This window comes from Mirounga leonina, unplaced genomic scaffold (assembly GCF_011800145.1).
Source record: "Mirounga leonina isolate KUSES-001 unplaced genomic scaffold, KU_Mleo_1.0 Mir_170, whole genome shotgun sequence".
NCBI classification, from domain to species: Eukaryota; Metazoa; Chordata; class Mammalia; order Carnivora; family Phocidae; genus Mirounga; species Mirounga leonina.
Window position 1 is genome coordinate 21,986,714 of NW_023270433.1, and position 15,215 is coordinate 22,001,928.

The 15,215-nt window shown below is 38.2% G+C and overlaps 1 protein-coding gene across 6 annotated transcripts in view; it reads right to left on the reverse strand.

Annotated features, from left to right (window-relative positions):
- Positions 1-853: 853 nt before the first annotated feature.
- The window catches only part of MUSK (muscle associated receptor tyrosine kinase), an 87,256-nt gene continuing 72,894 nt past the window's right edge, over positions 854-15,215 (reverse strand). For 3 of the 6 annotated variants that reach the window (XM_035016089.1, XM_035016087.1, XM_035016086.1), the window contains 6 exons: positions 11,732-11,907; positions 11,041-11,064; positions 5,246-5,447; positions 4,544-4,735; positions 3,237-3,385; positions 1,411-2,093 (listed from right to left, as the gene is read on the reverse strand). In XM_035016089.1, coding sequence (XP_034871980.1) covers positions 1,411-2,093; positions 3,237-3,385; positions 4,544-4,735; positions 5,246-5,447; positions 11,041-11,064; positions 11,732-11,907 — 1,426 coding nt within the window. Of the gene's footprint in view, positions 2,094-3,236; positions 3,386-4,543; positions 4,736-5,245; positions 5,448-11,040; positions 11,065-11,731; positions 11,908-15,215 lie in introns of all 6 variants that reach the window. The other 3 variants (XM_035016090.1, XM_035016088.1, XM_035016085.1) reach the window with 2 other exon arrangements.

Genomic DNA, 15,215 nt, shown 5'->3' on the forward strand with positions numbered 1-15,215 from the left:
GGTCATGATCCCGGAGTCCCGGGATCGAGTCCCGCATCGGGCTCCCTGCTTGGCGGGGAGTCTGCTTCTCCCTCTGACCCTCCCCCCTCTCATATGCTCTCTCTCTCTCATTCTCTCTGTCAAATAATAAATAAAATCTTAAAAAAAAAAAAAAGAAAAAGATGTATCATGTGGCAGGTCCTCTGAAAAATCTATGCACCAGGGATCTGAGTTTTGGAGGTTGGTTGGTTGGTTGGTTGGTTTGTTTCCAGAATCAAAATGTAACAAGATTGGGTTAGTAGTCCTGCAAAAAGTTGATAAATAACACTATATTAGTTCTACTGCCTATGGTATTGGTTTCTAGCAAGAAAAAATGTCAGAATGCACAAAAACATCAACTTTTAAATAACTCAGAGCCACAAGACCATCTTGTGACATCTCGTACACTATGGTTTAAGGGATTTAATAGTCTGTGGCAATAAATTAATGGATGACAAATTTGAAATGCATAGCTTCAGAAGCCAGTACAGAAGAAAACGGTATTACTTTGCAAAAGTTACATACATCCTACAGTGTTACTTTAAAAGTTGCTACTCTGTCAGGGTATTCATTGTATATATGAGGTAAAAAGAAAAAAAATAGATAACCAAAAAAAGACAAAGTCCTGGAAAGTGAAAGAAATAAAATTAAAGCAAAGGAAAAGATACCAATAAAAATTTCAAAGAAAAAGGTAAATTAATGAGACAAAGTTTTTTTCAGAAAAACTGTAGGAATAAAATAAGCAGATGAAATTTATGGCAAGGGCACACAAAGGGAAAACTTCCACAGGAGAAGCAGCAGAGACAGAAAAGGAAACTAAAAATCACAATCAGAATACAGCCTTACTAATTTGTCACTTTATTCCTTAGAAGCCCTCTCTCAATAAAGTATAACCACAACTTTGTAGGTTACAAATATAAAATTAGGCATAAACGCGAGAAATAAATTCAATAAGAAAAACAAACACCAGCACCCATCTTTAGGTGGGGAGACAATGAATAGTTCTTCCTTCTTAGCGTTCTGTACTTGACCTGAAGGTCTCCCAGGAAGATACTTTCATAATGGACGGGAATTACTCTATTAAAAATGAAGCTCTGTATCACATTTCGTATTAAAATTTAATGCAGCACAGTCTGACTCTGCCGCCAGCTAATTCAGGGACCGAAGAGGATGCCATCTTCTTCCGGACACGAAGCTTAGGCGGCCTTTGCAATGGTGGACCCCGGATGGGTGGGGCTCCCGCGTGAGTTCTGCGCAGGCTCGGTTCTGGCCGAGACACAGACCGCGCATGCTCCTGGCGTCCGCCAGCCCTCCTCCGGGTCTGGAGCCCGGGCGGGGGCCTCTGAGAGGCCGAGAGGGGACCGCGGCGTTTCCCTGGGCGTCCCTGCGCCCTCAGACGCTCAGCGTCCCCTCCGCCCTCTCGCACATCCGTTGCAGGATGCGGTGAATGCTGGCGAAGCTGGGCCTGTCGGCGGGCAGCTTGCTCCAGCAGAGGCGCATCAGGTTGTACAACTCCAGGGGGCAGTCCTCGGGGCAGGCGAGGATGTGGCCGTCGCGCACGTAGTAGATGACCTCCTCGTGGGCCATGCCGTAGTAGGGCTGCAGGCCGTACGAGAAGATCTCCCACAGCACCACGCCGTAGGCCCACACGTCCGACTCGGTGGTGTAGCGGTTGTAGAAAATGGACTCGGGGGGCATCCAGCGGATGGGGATGGCGTCGTTTTCGTTGGCTTTGTAGTAGTCCGCCGAGTAGATGTTCCTGGAGAGGCCGAAGTCGGCGATTTTCACCACCATGTTCTCGCCCACCAGGCAGTTCCGGGTGGCCAGATCCCGGTGCACAAACTTGCGCTCCGAGAGGTAAGCCATGCCGGCGGCCACCTGCCTGGCGATGCAGAGCTGCTCGGCGCAGGAGAGGGGCGGCGGGGCAGGGCTGGACGCCTGGGCCCTCCCGGACAGGTCGCCGTGACTGGGGCTGCACCCGCTGTGCGGGGCCATGCTGCGGAGGAACTCGTTGAGGTCGCCATAGGCCATGTATTCGAAGAGCAGGCACATGGGTTTCCCGACTGCACACACGCCTGCAACCGACATCACGGGCCTTGTTAGGCGGGGTGTCTACCGTGCCTAACAAGCCAAGGACCAAGACCAGAAAACAGGGGGCCCTGGCTTTCTGTGGACAGCATCACAGCCCAACCCTGACCCCATTTGTGTGTGTCAACATCTCCCATTTTCCTTTTAAGATTCGGCTTATCTGTCACTCCCGCTAGAATGCCTGGGCTCCCCCCACTACCCATCAGATGTTCCTTCTATCGGCCTAGGGCCTGCCATCCCGTGACAATCACCTATTTGTCTGAGGTTTCTCCTCCAACATGTTAGCACTTCGAAAGCAGAAATATGTCTTACTCTTTTTTTAAATCCCACACGCCTACGAGGTGTCTGGTACAGCAAGTGCCTGGTACGTGTTTGGTGAGTGAATTTAGGAATGGATGCTTGCTTTGAGCATGTAATGTTCTGTGTTTCTGCTCCTTCTGTGGAGAAGGATGATAAGGAAGATGTTGTATGAAATTTGGAAAGGATGGCAAAAACAATCCAAAATCTTAGGTGAGGTACTCAGTGAAACATTTCAAAATATAGGTACAATGTTGGTTCTAGAAAGAGAAAAAAAATGTTCATATAAATAGAGTCTCACATTTAGTGCCAGGAGGACATTTGCAAATCTTAAATTCTTGCTGTATGTGAGAGGGAAATAGGACACCTTGAAATATTAGATCATTTGGGCACAACTTCACATCACTGTAAAAATAGATTATGAGATCTAGGATTCTTTTTTCAGGCAAAAATTAGAAGTCTGTTCAAAAAGGAAGAGAAATAATGAATACCATTATCTTAGCTTTTTTATTTTGGGTCTGGTTTTTAATTCCAGGGATTTAGCAATCAGTGTATTTGTAGGTTCTAGAGAGAAAATTAAAGAAATGACAACATATCTTTCTGAGCAATTAAAAAAAAACCAGTTTTTTGAACTGAGGTAATTTAATACAATGTTCTGCTCCCTGGTGCAGAAAATATTATATGGGAAGGAACAGAGATGTCTTTCTGATGAAGAAGTAAAGGAAAAGGCACAAGTGCAGGATGAAGAAGGAAAACTTGGGAAGCCTCCGTTTTGCAATAAATGTAAATAATTGCAATAAATGCAATACATTTCTTCATTTCTATTTTCATACCTAAGAGTTTCACAATGTTAGGGTTATCAAACTCTGCCATGAGGGCTGCCTCCCTCTGAAAGTCTGCTTGCATATCTGCTGAGGCTTCTTCTTTGAGCATCTTCACTGCCACCATTGTGAAAGGTTCATATGGAAGTAAGCCTGGAGCCCTGAGAGATACATTTATTTAGGAAGAAATCAACGATCAGGAACATGATACGTATCCACATTCATCTACCCACATTCATATATATTCCCTCCACTTTTGCAACCTTTCCTAGAGCCACAGAATCAAAGAAAGATGGCAGTAGTAGACTACTTAAAACTTCTGGACGCCAATTAATAAAAATCACTGGGACTATTTTCAACACAGGTTGTTTGAAAAATGCATTATCTGTAAACGTCAGGAATTCTAAAGTACACAGATCCAATGAGATTGTCATTACCGCCCTAAACCTTTGATCCCTGGCCAGAATCTAAATTCCTGGAAGGCAGGGACCATAGCTTACTCATTTTTATATCCTTCTGAAGCTAAAATGGTGCCTTGCATATATTTGGTTCCCCATAAGTATTTGTGTGAGATTTTCATTAATCATGTAACCTGCATAGCAGGGCCACTATGAGTGGCAGTAAGGTTGTGTCCTGCCCAACACCAGGACAAAATGACAGTTGGTGATTAAAACCAAGTCCACATTCTCTGGCCCAGCTGTGTGTCTGTGAGCCACATCCATGCAGAAAGGGTATTTCCTTCCAATTCACACAGAAGCAATAAATGGGCTAGCGTTGGCCCTTATACATACTCTTTCCTTGAGCTCATTGTTTTCTGTCATTTTTGCATTGTTTTTCCCCTTTTTGGCTTTGCCATTCCATGGACATCTATTTAATATCTACACATGTCAGGCTCTGAATTCTTAAATGGAAATACTAGTTCAAAGTAGATTTTAAACAAAGTGGAGAATACAGCAGAAGAAAATGGAAGAGAAATAAATTTTACAATTATTTACTAAAAACAATGCAAGAAATTATGATTAAATGTATGATAAAATTATTTTCTGAAAAGGAAATATAATTAAACTTTGCTAATTGCTCATAATTTGAACACTACATAAATGAAGATTCTGTCCTTCTACCCAGCCCTATTTTTCAGCAGAGAGGAAAAATTATTAAGATTCAAGGTACAGTCCTCAGTAAAATGAGGTTAATGATGTGAAAAATTATTTGATAATAATTATCACACATACAGCCCAGGCATCAAGGTAGTGGTGGTCTGGTAACTTTTCAGACACAACATATTTCCATGGAAAGATTTTTCACATGGGTAACTTTACCTTGCTTGAAAGACCCTTCCAAATGCTCCCTCTCCAATATCTCTCACATATTCAATGTTATTCCTTGGGTACTCCAGGCTGAGCAATTTGGGATTGAGAAGGAGTGGCATCCTCTGGTACATGGGGTTGGGATGAAGTCTGTCTAGCAAGAGCTCAGAAGGAAGAGTAGTGAGGGTTACTGCCGCAGATTCTCTGTAGGGAAGACAGGGAAGACCAATGATAAGCTCAGGATCAGGTGAGATCTTTGTATTCGGGCTTGGGTTTTAAAGAGATACAATGTTAGGAGGAAACAAAACAAATTATACTAAGGCAGCTGAAGATCCTTCAGATTTAGAGCAAGAAATATTTTCTTGGGTCTGGGAGTCAAAAGGTACCTTTTCTTAGGAATTTTGTCACTATCCAATCTGACATGGCAATGGGGCTGGGGCTGGGGGCAGATGGGGAGCAGGGATAGCCATATTCTTCCAAATTATTGTTTAGATCCTATCTGCTGTGAAAAATTAACCTTAGAACGTGATCCTATGCAAAAAGTTACTGATATTTTTAAAGATCATGGTGGGGTGCTTCATCTTAAAGCAAGGCAATGGATGTCATAGAGACTGGCAGTGTTACATATATCTCTCCTCCTGTCCCCAATTCCAATATTAAATTTGTAAGTTTTAAAATATTACTACATGTGGTTAGCTTAAATTAGAATCTCACCTTTTCTTATTTTTCCATTGTTTTCGTCTTCGGCAGCAATAAAGAGTAGTTACCGTAAGAAGCACAAATATGGCAAAGCTGGACATGATGGAGATTATTACAGTCATGGAGTATGTAGGTGAGACAGAGAAGGAGGAAGAGGAAGAGGAAGGCAAGTCTGGAATGTCCACGCTTGGCTTTGAGGATGTCATGGGTGGGAATGCTGTAAGTAAACAAAATTCTTTTCATTCATTCTTAAACGTTTAAGAAGCAATCTTTGCATTCAAGCAGTCTTCACTGAAGTCAAATAAATTTTGTAAACTAAATTTAATTTTAAGAATATGGTTTCATGGATTAGGTTCTCCCTGGTTATATATCTATAAAGTCCAAGTGTAAGAATCCAGAGATCCAGTTGTAAGTCAATCCAATTTACAGAATCACAGAATTTTAAAGACGAGACCCAGGGAAAGGAACTATTTCTTCCAAGACAAATGCAGATCCTGGGCTGGTGCTCTTTACACTGCATCATGTTGTTTATGACCTGACGATTGTGGACCTAAGTAAGTTATTAAATGAAATAATTTCATGAAATTGTATTTGACGTCAGGATCATCAAAAGCTGAGCTTTTATACACATTTACTGTTGATTTACAAAGAAAACAAAAATAATAGAAGATGATGAAGAGTGGAAATATAAGGACACAAATGAGAAGTTAGTTCATCCAAAAATTGAGCTCCTGTCAAACTCCTATTAAAAAGGTCAGTGCAATATGAAAACAAGGCAAAATCTGCATTACCCTGGAAACCAAAAGATGCCATGTTCGTATCACTCTGTAGAGTGCAAAGTCCTCTGTGTATCTATTAAAACAAACTTATTAATTTATATTTTATATTCTTTTAATTGACTGAGTAAAGACAAAAACATGGATACAGAGTATCTTAATAATATAATTGACAAGAATGTTCCTAATAGCAAACAGTGTACTTTGTACCCTACATGGAGAGAATAAACCCTGTTTTCAAATATTTGCGGAATACTGACAGACATGATCTTTTGTCAGGCCACACAAATAAATCTCAAATTTCAAAAGCAGAAATTATGCGGATTTATTCTGACTAAAATGCAATTAACAATAGACTAAGTAAAATCCGATAGGACATCTAAAAAAAAATTCAATAACTTTTCACTTAAAGAGTGAAAAGTAGCCATAGAGACAGATTAGAAAACAACTTCCTGATAGAGTATATGAGCTTTGGCCAAAGCCGTGCTCGGTGGTAAACTCATAGAGTTATCTCTCTCCATTAGATAAAAAGGATGAAAGTGAATGAGCTAGACATTTAACTCAAGACTTTGGAAAAGAAACACAAAAACTACAGAAAACAGAGAAAAATAGCTGATAAAGTAACAACCATGTACAAGCAGAAATTAATAAGTTAGAATACACATACCACAAATGCTAGAATTTAAAAATAGGTCAATAGTTGGTCTTAACATTTATAAGGTAGTCTAATCAGTGGAATTTTAATTTTTAAAAGACAAGAAAGGCACAAACATACAAAATTAGGAATGGTAAAGGAGTTATGACAGTAGATTGAAATAAAAATGCAATAATATGTAATTATGCAGTTACAATTTTTTAAATCTTTAGAAAAAATGTTAGGACCATTTACCAAATTTGAAAAATCAGAAAATCTGAAGGTAGTCATAACCAGGAAATTTAAAAGTCATTGTAGAATTATGGATACATTCTTTTGGTCTTGGAAGAGATAAAATTTCCAGATTTTATAAAATGTTCCAATACGAGAAAAATCTATCAAATTATTGTAGAAAGTTACTATAATACTAACGTCACAACCTGGCAATGTTAGCATAAAAGAAAAGTGCATACAGAGATTAAGGAACATAGATTTAAAAAATCCTAAATGAGATGTTAGCAATTGGCTGCAATATAGTAAAAGAATTATGTGTTTGATATAAGTAAATATATTAATATAGCACATCACAAAGTCAAAAGAAAACTTTTATTGCAGTAGATGCCTAACGCCATTTGAAATAGGACACTTATAAAAGTGATGACAAGTGGGCAGAGATTTCAAGGGGTGCCTATGGATGACTTTTTAATGTAGGAGTGGACACAGTTTCTATGGCCTGAGCACCAATGGCTAGCAAATGGTTTTAGAGCTCGTGGAGACCAAGCTTGGTCACTGCTGTGGCAGGAAGACCATCAGCTCAGGCACTGGAACTGGAAGAATGGCTCAGCAGTGCATTCTTGCAGGAGCAATGACAGTATTTCTTATCAGGTATCATAGCAATGGTGGACTTTGACTTCCTAGGTTCCTTTATGATTGGCTTGAAAGCTGAACTGACTTTCTTTGGACTGAGTCATCTGAAGGTTTTTGGGTTTTTTTTTTAATAATCAATCCAAGATGGGTGGGGAGGGGGGCTTAAATTGCAAAGCTAAACTTCCTGCTAATAATAAAGTAGGAGCAAGCATTGAAAGACAGGAAGTGGTGACTATTTTTGTACCTGGATTTTATAGGGCAGTTCAAACCATATTTAACACGTGAGGGAATGTAATGTAATTTGTAAAATTGGTAGTGTAATCTCATTAGTAAATATAAGGATAATTTTTTGTCAAAAATATCAGACATGGGGCACCTGGGTGGCTCAGTGGGTTAAGCGTCTGACTTGATTTCGGCTCAGGTGGTGATCTTGGGGTCGTGAGATCAAGCCCCGCATCGGGCGCCACGCTCAGCAGGAGGTCTGCTTGGGATTCTCTCTCTCCTTTTCCCTCTTCCCCCCACCAAAATAAATAAATAAATCTTTAAAAAAATATATCAGACATATTAAGAGAATAATCCATGATGACTTAGTAAGATTTATTTTTAAAGTCAAAAATTGGCATTGTTTGAATAATAATTTTGCTTTGTGGATTTAATTATATCTTCCTTTCTGGATAGTTTTGTTATTCCTTGTTTATTGCTTCTGATCTATTTGCCGTGGCCTTCCCTAGAGTGATCGATTATCTCTTTGGATCCAAATTACCAACCTGGATCTTCTTCTTTTTGTCTTTTTTTCTCTCATCAATTTTATCTCTACCCTTTCCCTTTGAACATCAGGGGAATTTTTATTCACTTATTCATCCATACATTAATGTATTCACTAAGTTAACATTGATGTTGGGTATCAAGAATACTGTGGTGGACATGACAAGTCTTTGTGTTCAAGTATTTAGCTGGGAAACAATTAGTAAATCGATAATTATAATAGAATGTAGGAAGTGTTATAAGACTGATTAAGCTTGTGAACATCCAGGGGCAACTCAACTCCAGGTCTAGGCATACTAGGTAGGTTTTCTAAAATGAATAATTTTAAGTTAAGTGTAAAGGTTGAATAGGGAATAACCAGTTGAAGGTGTATGTGTGTGGGTGGAGCAGGAGGAGAGGGGGGCGGGGAGGGAGGTAGTATTCCACAAAGAAGGAATAGCATATCTCAGGGTCCAAACCAAGCAGTTGTGGTGCTTTCCTAAAGGTGCACCTAAAAGTTTCCTTGTTGACTGGGGGACTGTGAATAGGTAGGGCTGCAGATACTGGGTCTGGGTCATAAAAGGCCTTGTATGCCAAGGTAGATAATTTGGACTTTGCCCTGCAGTAAATGGAGAGAATCATCAGTGGGATTAGCATTGGTGGAGTAGTATGATCAGCTTTTTGCTTCAGAAAGATCATTTGCCTGCCTGCAGCCTGACTTCCCTTGCTGATTTCACGCTACCAGGACAAAGTCCTGAATACTGGACTTTCCAGAGTTGGAAAGAGATGTTCAGTAACACACCTTTATATAGGATTTCCACCATGCAGATAACAGGGATAAAGAGAAAAATCTCAAAGTTTCTTTCTAAACAGAAGCAGCAAATTGCTTATAGGAAAAAGTAACCAGACTCATACCGGATGACCAGTCATTTTCAAAACTAGAAGCTAGAAAGGAGTGAAATCACATCTGTATATTACTGAGAGAAGAGGAATGTCACTCAAGAATGTATCCAGCTAATATAGCTTTCAACTATTCAGGTGAGAGAAAGCTAATCTGAAGATCTGTTGGGATACCTGGGCTCTGTTACCCACAAACCCATCTGAGGAAAAACATAAAATGTGTACAGCCCTATTGAATTCAGGAATAGTGAAATGCCTGCTAAAGAGACAAAGTAAATAGTACAAAGACATTGCAAGCTCAAAAAGATATTTCACCTCAGCAAAAAAAAAAAAAGTTATAAAAATGAAAACTACTGAAATTCTACTCTGTGTGTTCAAGCAAAAAAAAAAAAAATCTTCCATCACCCTTCAAAGTCAACTGGTGATATCCTTTAGAGTTTACTCAGAAATCAAGTAACTCTTCAAGAAATATTTGAGGGCTTTATACACACCACAAAATATGGGATACTCTACCTAATCAGGATGCCTTCTTTGCTTAACTATCAACCTACCTGAAAGGCCCAAGCCAATTTCTTCAATAATAATTGCATTTAGCCAGGAAGCACACTCAGACATTCCCTGTTACGTGGTCAAGTGAAATGATCTGTTGATGACATTTGCTGTTCATTTTCTTACATGTACCAAAGATTTCATAAAACTAGGTTTTTAAGAGTAGGAAATTGGCTTACTGTAGCTAATTTATGCTGTTCACAATTTTTTAGAATAAGTATATGAGGCAAAAATATGGATTTTGTGTGTGTGTGTGTTCCTGTCTAGTCTAGGACTGAAGGTCAGCACCTTCCACAGAGTAGAATGAATGCCTGAATGGATGAATGAGTAAACAATCAAAGGATAACAAAGACCACAGTCACCAGTTAAAAGTCCAATCAAACTAAACTTTAGCTGCTTATATAACAAAGAATTGAAGCATTTCTTTTTCATTCCTTCAATTTGGAAATAACAATTTGACAGGCTTCCAGAATAATAGATTTTTAGGGTTTCCATACTGCTCTTGTTTATTAACACTGAGCCATTCAAGTGGGACCAGTAGCATTTTTTCTTTTAATACTTTAAGTCTTAGTCCTTGAAGGAAGCTGGTAAAATCAAGGCCTGGCTCTTAGCCAGGTGCAGAGGCAATTAGGCCCTGAAGATAGATCACAGGAAATGATTACGATTTAAGCCTTAGAACACTCAAATCAGAGGAAGTTAATTAAAATGAAAACTTTTCTAATTTCATTCTGAAGATTTCTGCATTCTGGTAGGTTAAAGCATCATCGGATACAACTTTGTGTCTAGGACATCTCTTTCCAAGCAACCTTCTTGAATTCTTTCCTAGGGATTTTGAGGCACCCAGTTTTAAAACTGTTTTGATTTGACCCTGTAAACTTTATACTGGTAATTAGCTGTCTTAAAAAAACACCTATCTTCCAAAAGAAAGATCTGTTGTCACAAGTGAGGATCATGAATTGGCTCAATGAAGAAATAAATATTTGTTTTCATCTGTAAATAATTAGATGATATAAAAATCAAAAATGCAAAATCAAAAGGTGACATTTTCAGTTTGGCTTATTTTGTAGCCATAGAAAGGATCAAGCAAATTATAACCTCGGGGTAGGGGATATTATTTGTATCATTCAGTAAATACGGTGCTCTTCATCGCCTAATTGGGAGCTGTAAGCTGAGGTTTCTGATGATCTTCCTTCATGTTTTACACCAGTAAGCATAGAAAAAAATCTTTGAGAGGGGCTGTACATTCTGTTCTGGACATCATGAAGTATGAGTGTAAATACGCATGCATGAATCCGATTACATACACATAAGGGTTCAAGGGCACAAATAAAATTACTTACTTGTTAAGTTTTCCTTTTTATAATCTGAGGGGGAAAGGATAAAAATTTGTTTTTAATGAGCATCCAGATACCTCACATATTCCGTGAGAGAGTGCTAAGAAATGCGAGTTCTCTTTTAGTTTTTCAGTATACAACTGGAAAACATTCTTTGCATTCAAATAAGAAAGGATTGTGTCATTGAAATTAAACCAGCTGTTAGGGCTAACAACATAGTTCCTTCCAAATGAAGTTCATTAAACAGCATGCAGAGATTCAGCTTTGTTTTGTGAGATCAGCATTTTCAACCATGTGGCTTATTTTTGCATGCTTAGAAATCTGCTTTGTTGGCTAAGAAGGGGGACTTTATTCTTTTATTCCACTCATCTGACATAATATGAGGTTTCTTAGCCATTTCTCTGCACATTCCAAAAAATGTTACAAGCTCTCATAAGATCCCCTTACAAAATAAGATCTTAAGCAGCAGTTAAAAGTGCTCCTTAATTTCTTTTTGAACAAATGAAATTAAACCCTAATGCTAACTTGGGCAATTAGGATAAATAGTAGGATTCTGTGATTAGATATCTAAAAAGGGCAGAACTCAAAAAATACATTAGAAATGCCTAGAAATATTGGGAGATTTAAGTTCACAACTTAGTTTCTTTAAAATAGTAAATTTGTCTTAACCTCTAAAGTCTTGAGAGAACTCTGTTACCTAAATATGGCAGTCTGGTGCAGGCCATGGGGTCCCAGTGCATGCTGGGGAGCTTGTTGCAATCTGGCACAGAGAGCAGGTGCATCCCAGATTTGTAGAGTCCTCTGTGAGTCTTTTCTTCCATTGCCAGCCACTCTTTTGCACAGAAGAGCTCCTTTACTGCCAGGCAATATTCTCTAGAATATTTTATGGAGAACAAAACTCGATGAATCATAGCATATTAAGGCCAAATTTGTGGCAGAGCCTAGATTCTGTATTTTCAAAACATCACCATTAGTACATTGTCTGTTCTTGCAAAAGTGTTTTTGGAAGGATCCTTTTATTGTAAATAATGTGAGACTTTATGAAAGATAGCATATTATCCCTGAGATGAAATGCTATCTTGTTTTGTTTTGAAAGCATAGTTAATGCTCCTGGGGGAAAAGAATTTTGAAGTTCAAGAGGTAACAGTTTAGGAATCCCTAATATGCATTCTCTCAGATTCATATTAAAATAACTACAAAGGGACAGAAACAGGTACATAGAGTTTAAAAAACACATAATTAAAGTCATAGATCATTGTTGATCAGTTTCTAGCCTGAGAGATTTTTCTATAATCTCAAGGCTAATGGGTGGGGACTGAAGGGTACAGTTGACACCTCTTCATACTTCATCCACCAAAACAGAAGAGCACCACCTTCCTGGCAGGTTATAGGAAGGTATATGGATCCTTACCCACCTTGCCTTGGGGAGAAGCTGCCTCCTATCCCATTGCTGTGTGTGCTTCCATCTGAGAAAGCCAGAGTAATTTAGTCTATTTAAGTATGAAATGTTATGTTCATCCATGTGTTTTATTACCAGTGAAGAGGCTGAAGAAAGACTAGTTGGACTAATCAGAATTTTGTGCATGAATATTTGTTTAAGCTTATCCTATAGAAAATAAGATAGACTTTATAGGAAAAAACTGGTTAACTCCAAATTAAAATATTTGGGATTAAAAATAAAAGGAAATTAAAGATTATTAAAGAAATTGGAGATAATAGCAATGTTGCTCATTTAGTATCTAAAGGATTCAGAGAGGAGGAAATTGTGTATGTATATGTGTATGTGTGTATGCATATGCATTGTGACATATATATGTCACAGTGGTATCTTTTTAAAAATACTCATGCCTACACTGCCACTTTTCTGGGCAACCACCTGTCAGTATGGGCCAACTGAACATGTGTGGAATGAAAGGGTCATGCATATGACTGTGATAGGATACAGTGTGGTCATAAGAACAACAATAGGATTTAGAATTCTTGATGTATCTGTAATGGAAGGGAGAGCAGTGGGGCTTTCAAGGATTCTGAGAACTTGAAGAACCAGAGGAACATTGCTTAGCTTGCTTCTTACATCTGGGTCCCACCCTTGGGTCACACAAAGGCAATTTTCTACATTCAGACAGCACTGTTAAACTGTGCAAAAATAATATGGGGCAGGTGAAAAAAATTCTGTAGCCCACATTATGTGGAGGAAGTAAATACCCTGGAAAGTTATTTTTTTACTCTAAGCAGAAGCACATATGAGAAAAATTTTTGTTTGTTTTGCTTTGTTTTCATTGACATGTATTAAAGATGACTGCTATAGAAGAGTTTTTCACAGGGAAAAAAATCAGGATGAAATGGAAAATAAACTGAAAACTAAGTTAACTTGAACATAGTAGCAACTGAAGAAAATAAAGACCACAAAGAAGTGAAAGGGACACCAAAGGACTTAAAATTGTCATTAAAAACCATAAAGAAGTGGCACTGCAAGACATTGGACAAATCACAGGAAAACTTGACAAGTCTGAACTGAATGCACACAGAAAGAAGGAGGGTGAAAATGTTGTGTGAGGAGACAGCTGAGGGGGAAGAGCTGGCAAGAAATCCAGAGTATAGATAATGTTTCCCAATAAGAAAACTAGAGTACATAAAAAAAAATGAAAATACTCAAAGATATACTAAAAGAAAACACTCTTAGGACAAAAAGGATGTAAACCTGATAATTAAGGCACATTATCCATTATTTTTGTATTACTGGTAGGAAAGAAAATAATGAAAAGAGGATTACTCCCAGGTGAATTTTATAAATATTTTGAATCTCAAAGATGAAAAAATAATCCTCCTACCATTTGGCAAGAAAAAAAATATTCCCTCCAAAAGAACAAAATTATATGTTCTTCATTACAACACAGCCAAAAAACAATTAGTGTATAAGATTTTCAGGAAAATTAAATGTAACACAAGACTTAGTCAGAAACACACACATACACACATAAGATTATGGTAAAAAGTTTTTTACATGTAATCTAAAAAACACCTACTCCAGCTGAACAAGAGATGAATAAAAATTGAGAATTTAAGAAAAAGAAAGATTTTCTGATATGAATGACAGTTAGCATCAGGGATAAGTAACAGAGATCTACACCAGGTAGTTGTATATAGGATTATGTAATCAAATGTAAAAGCTAAAAATAATGGTCTAAAATTTGATCATTGGCAAATAAAACACAGTTGAATAATACTAACCTGTTTTACAATTCCAGATAACATTTCAAAGATCAAGTGTAGAGTATTCAGTAAAATTATGTTTACCTTAATTAGGCCTACCCTCAACACCCTATTTTTTTTTTTTAAAGATTTTATTTATTTATTCATGAGAGAGAGAGAGAGAGAGAGAGAGAAGCAGAGGGAGAAGCGGGCTCCCAAGGAGCAGGAAGGCTGATGCAGGACTCGATCCCAGGACTCTGGGATCATGACCTGAGCCGAAGGCAGACGCTTAACAATCTGAGCCACCCAGGTGCCCCTCAACACCCTATTTTTAAAATCACAACTATATCCTCCATCCTTGGCACTCTTCATCTCCCTTAACCTCCTGCTCATTTTTTTCTTCTCTTGCTCATGGTCTTCGCCTGCTAGAATGTAAGCCCCACAAACAAATGCTCTAGAATAGGGCTTAGAGACAGAAGCTCAATAAATATTTGTCAAATAAAAGAAATTCCTTGTCATTCATGGAAAGTTGCACAAATTATTTAATTACTATTTATGATTAGAAGACCATGAGTATATATGGAATTTAAGAAACAAAACAGATGAACATACTGGCGGGGGTGAAAATAAAGAGAGAAACCATAAGAGACTCTTAAAGATAGAGAACAAATTCAGGGTTGATAGAGGGGGTTAGGGGGAGGATGGGCTAGATGCGTGATGGGGATTAAGGAGGGCACTTGTTATGATGAGCCCTGAGTGTTACATGTAAATGATGAATCACTGAATTCTACTCCTGAAACCAAAAAGAAAGAGAAAAAGAGAAGAAAACCATGAGTAATAGAGTGCTTTTAAAAATCTCACAAATAACTAGAAATAACTAGAAACACAAAACGGTTGAAGACCTTTGAGCAACTTGGAAGGCAAACAGAAGGTATAAGGAAAAAAATTTTTTTAAGTATACTACAATTGACTTAAAGATTTAGGAGATG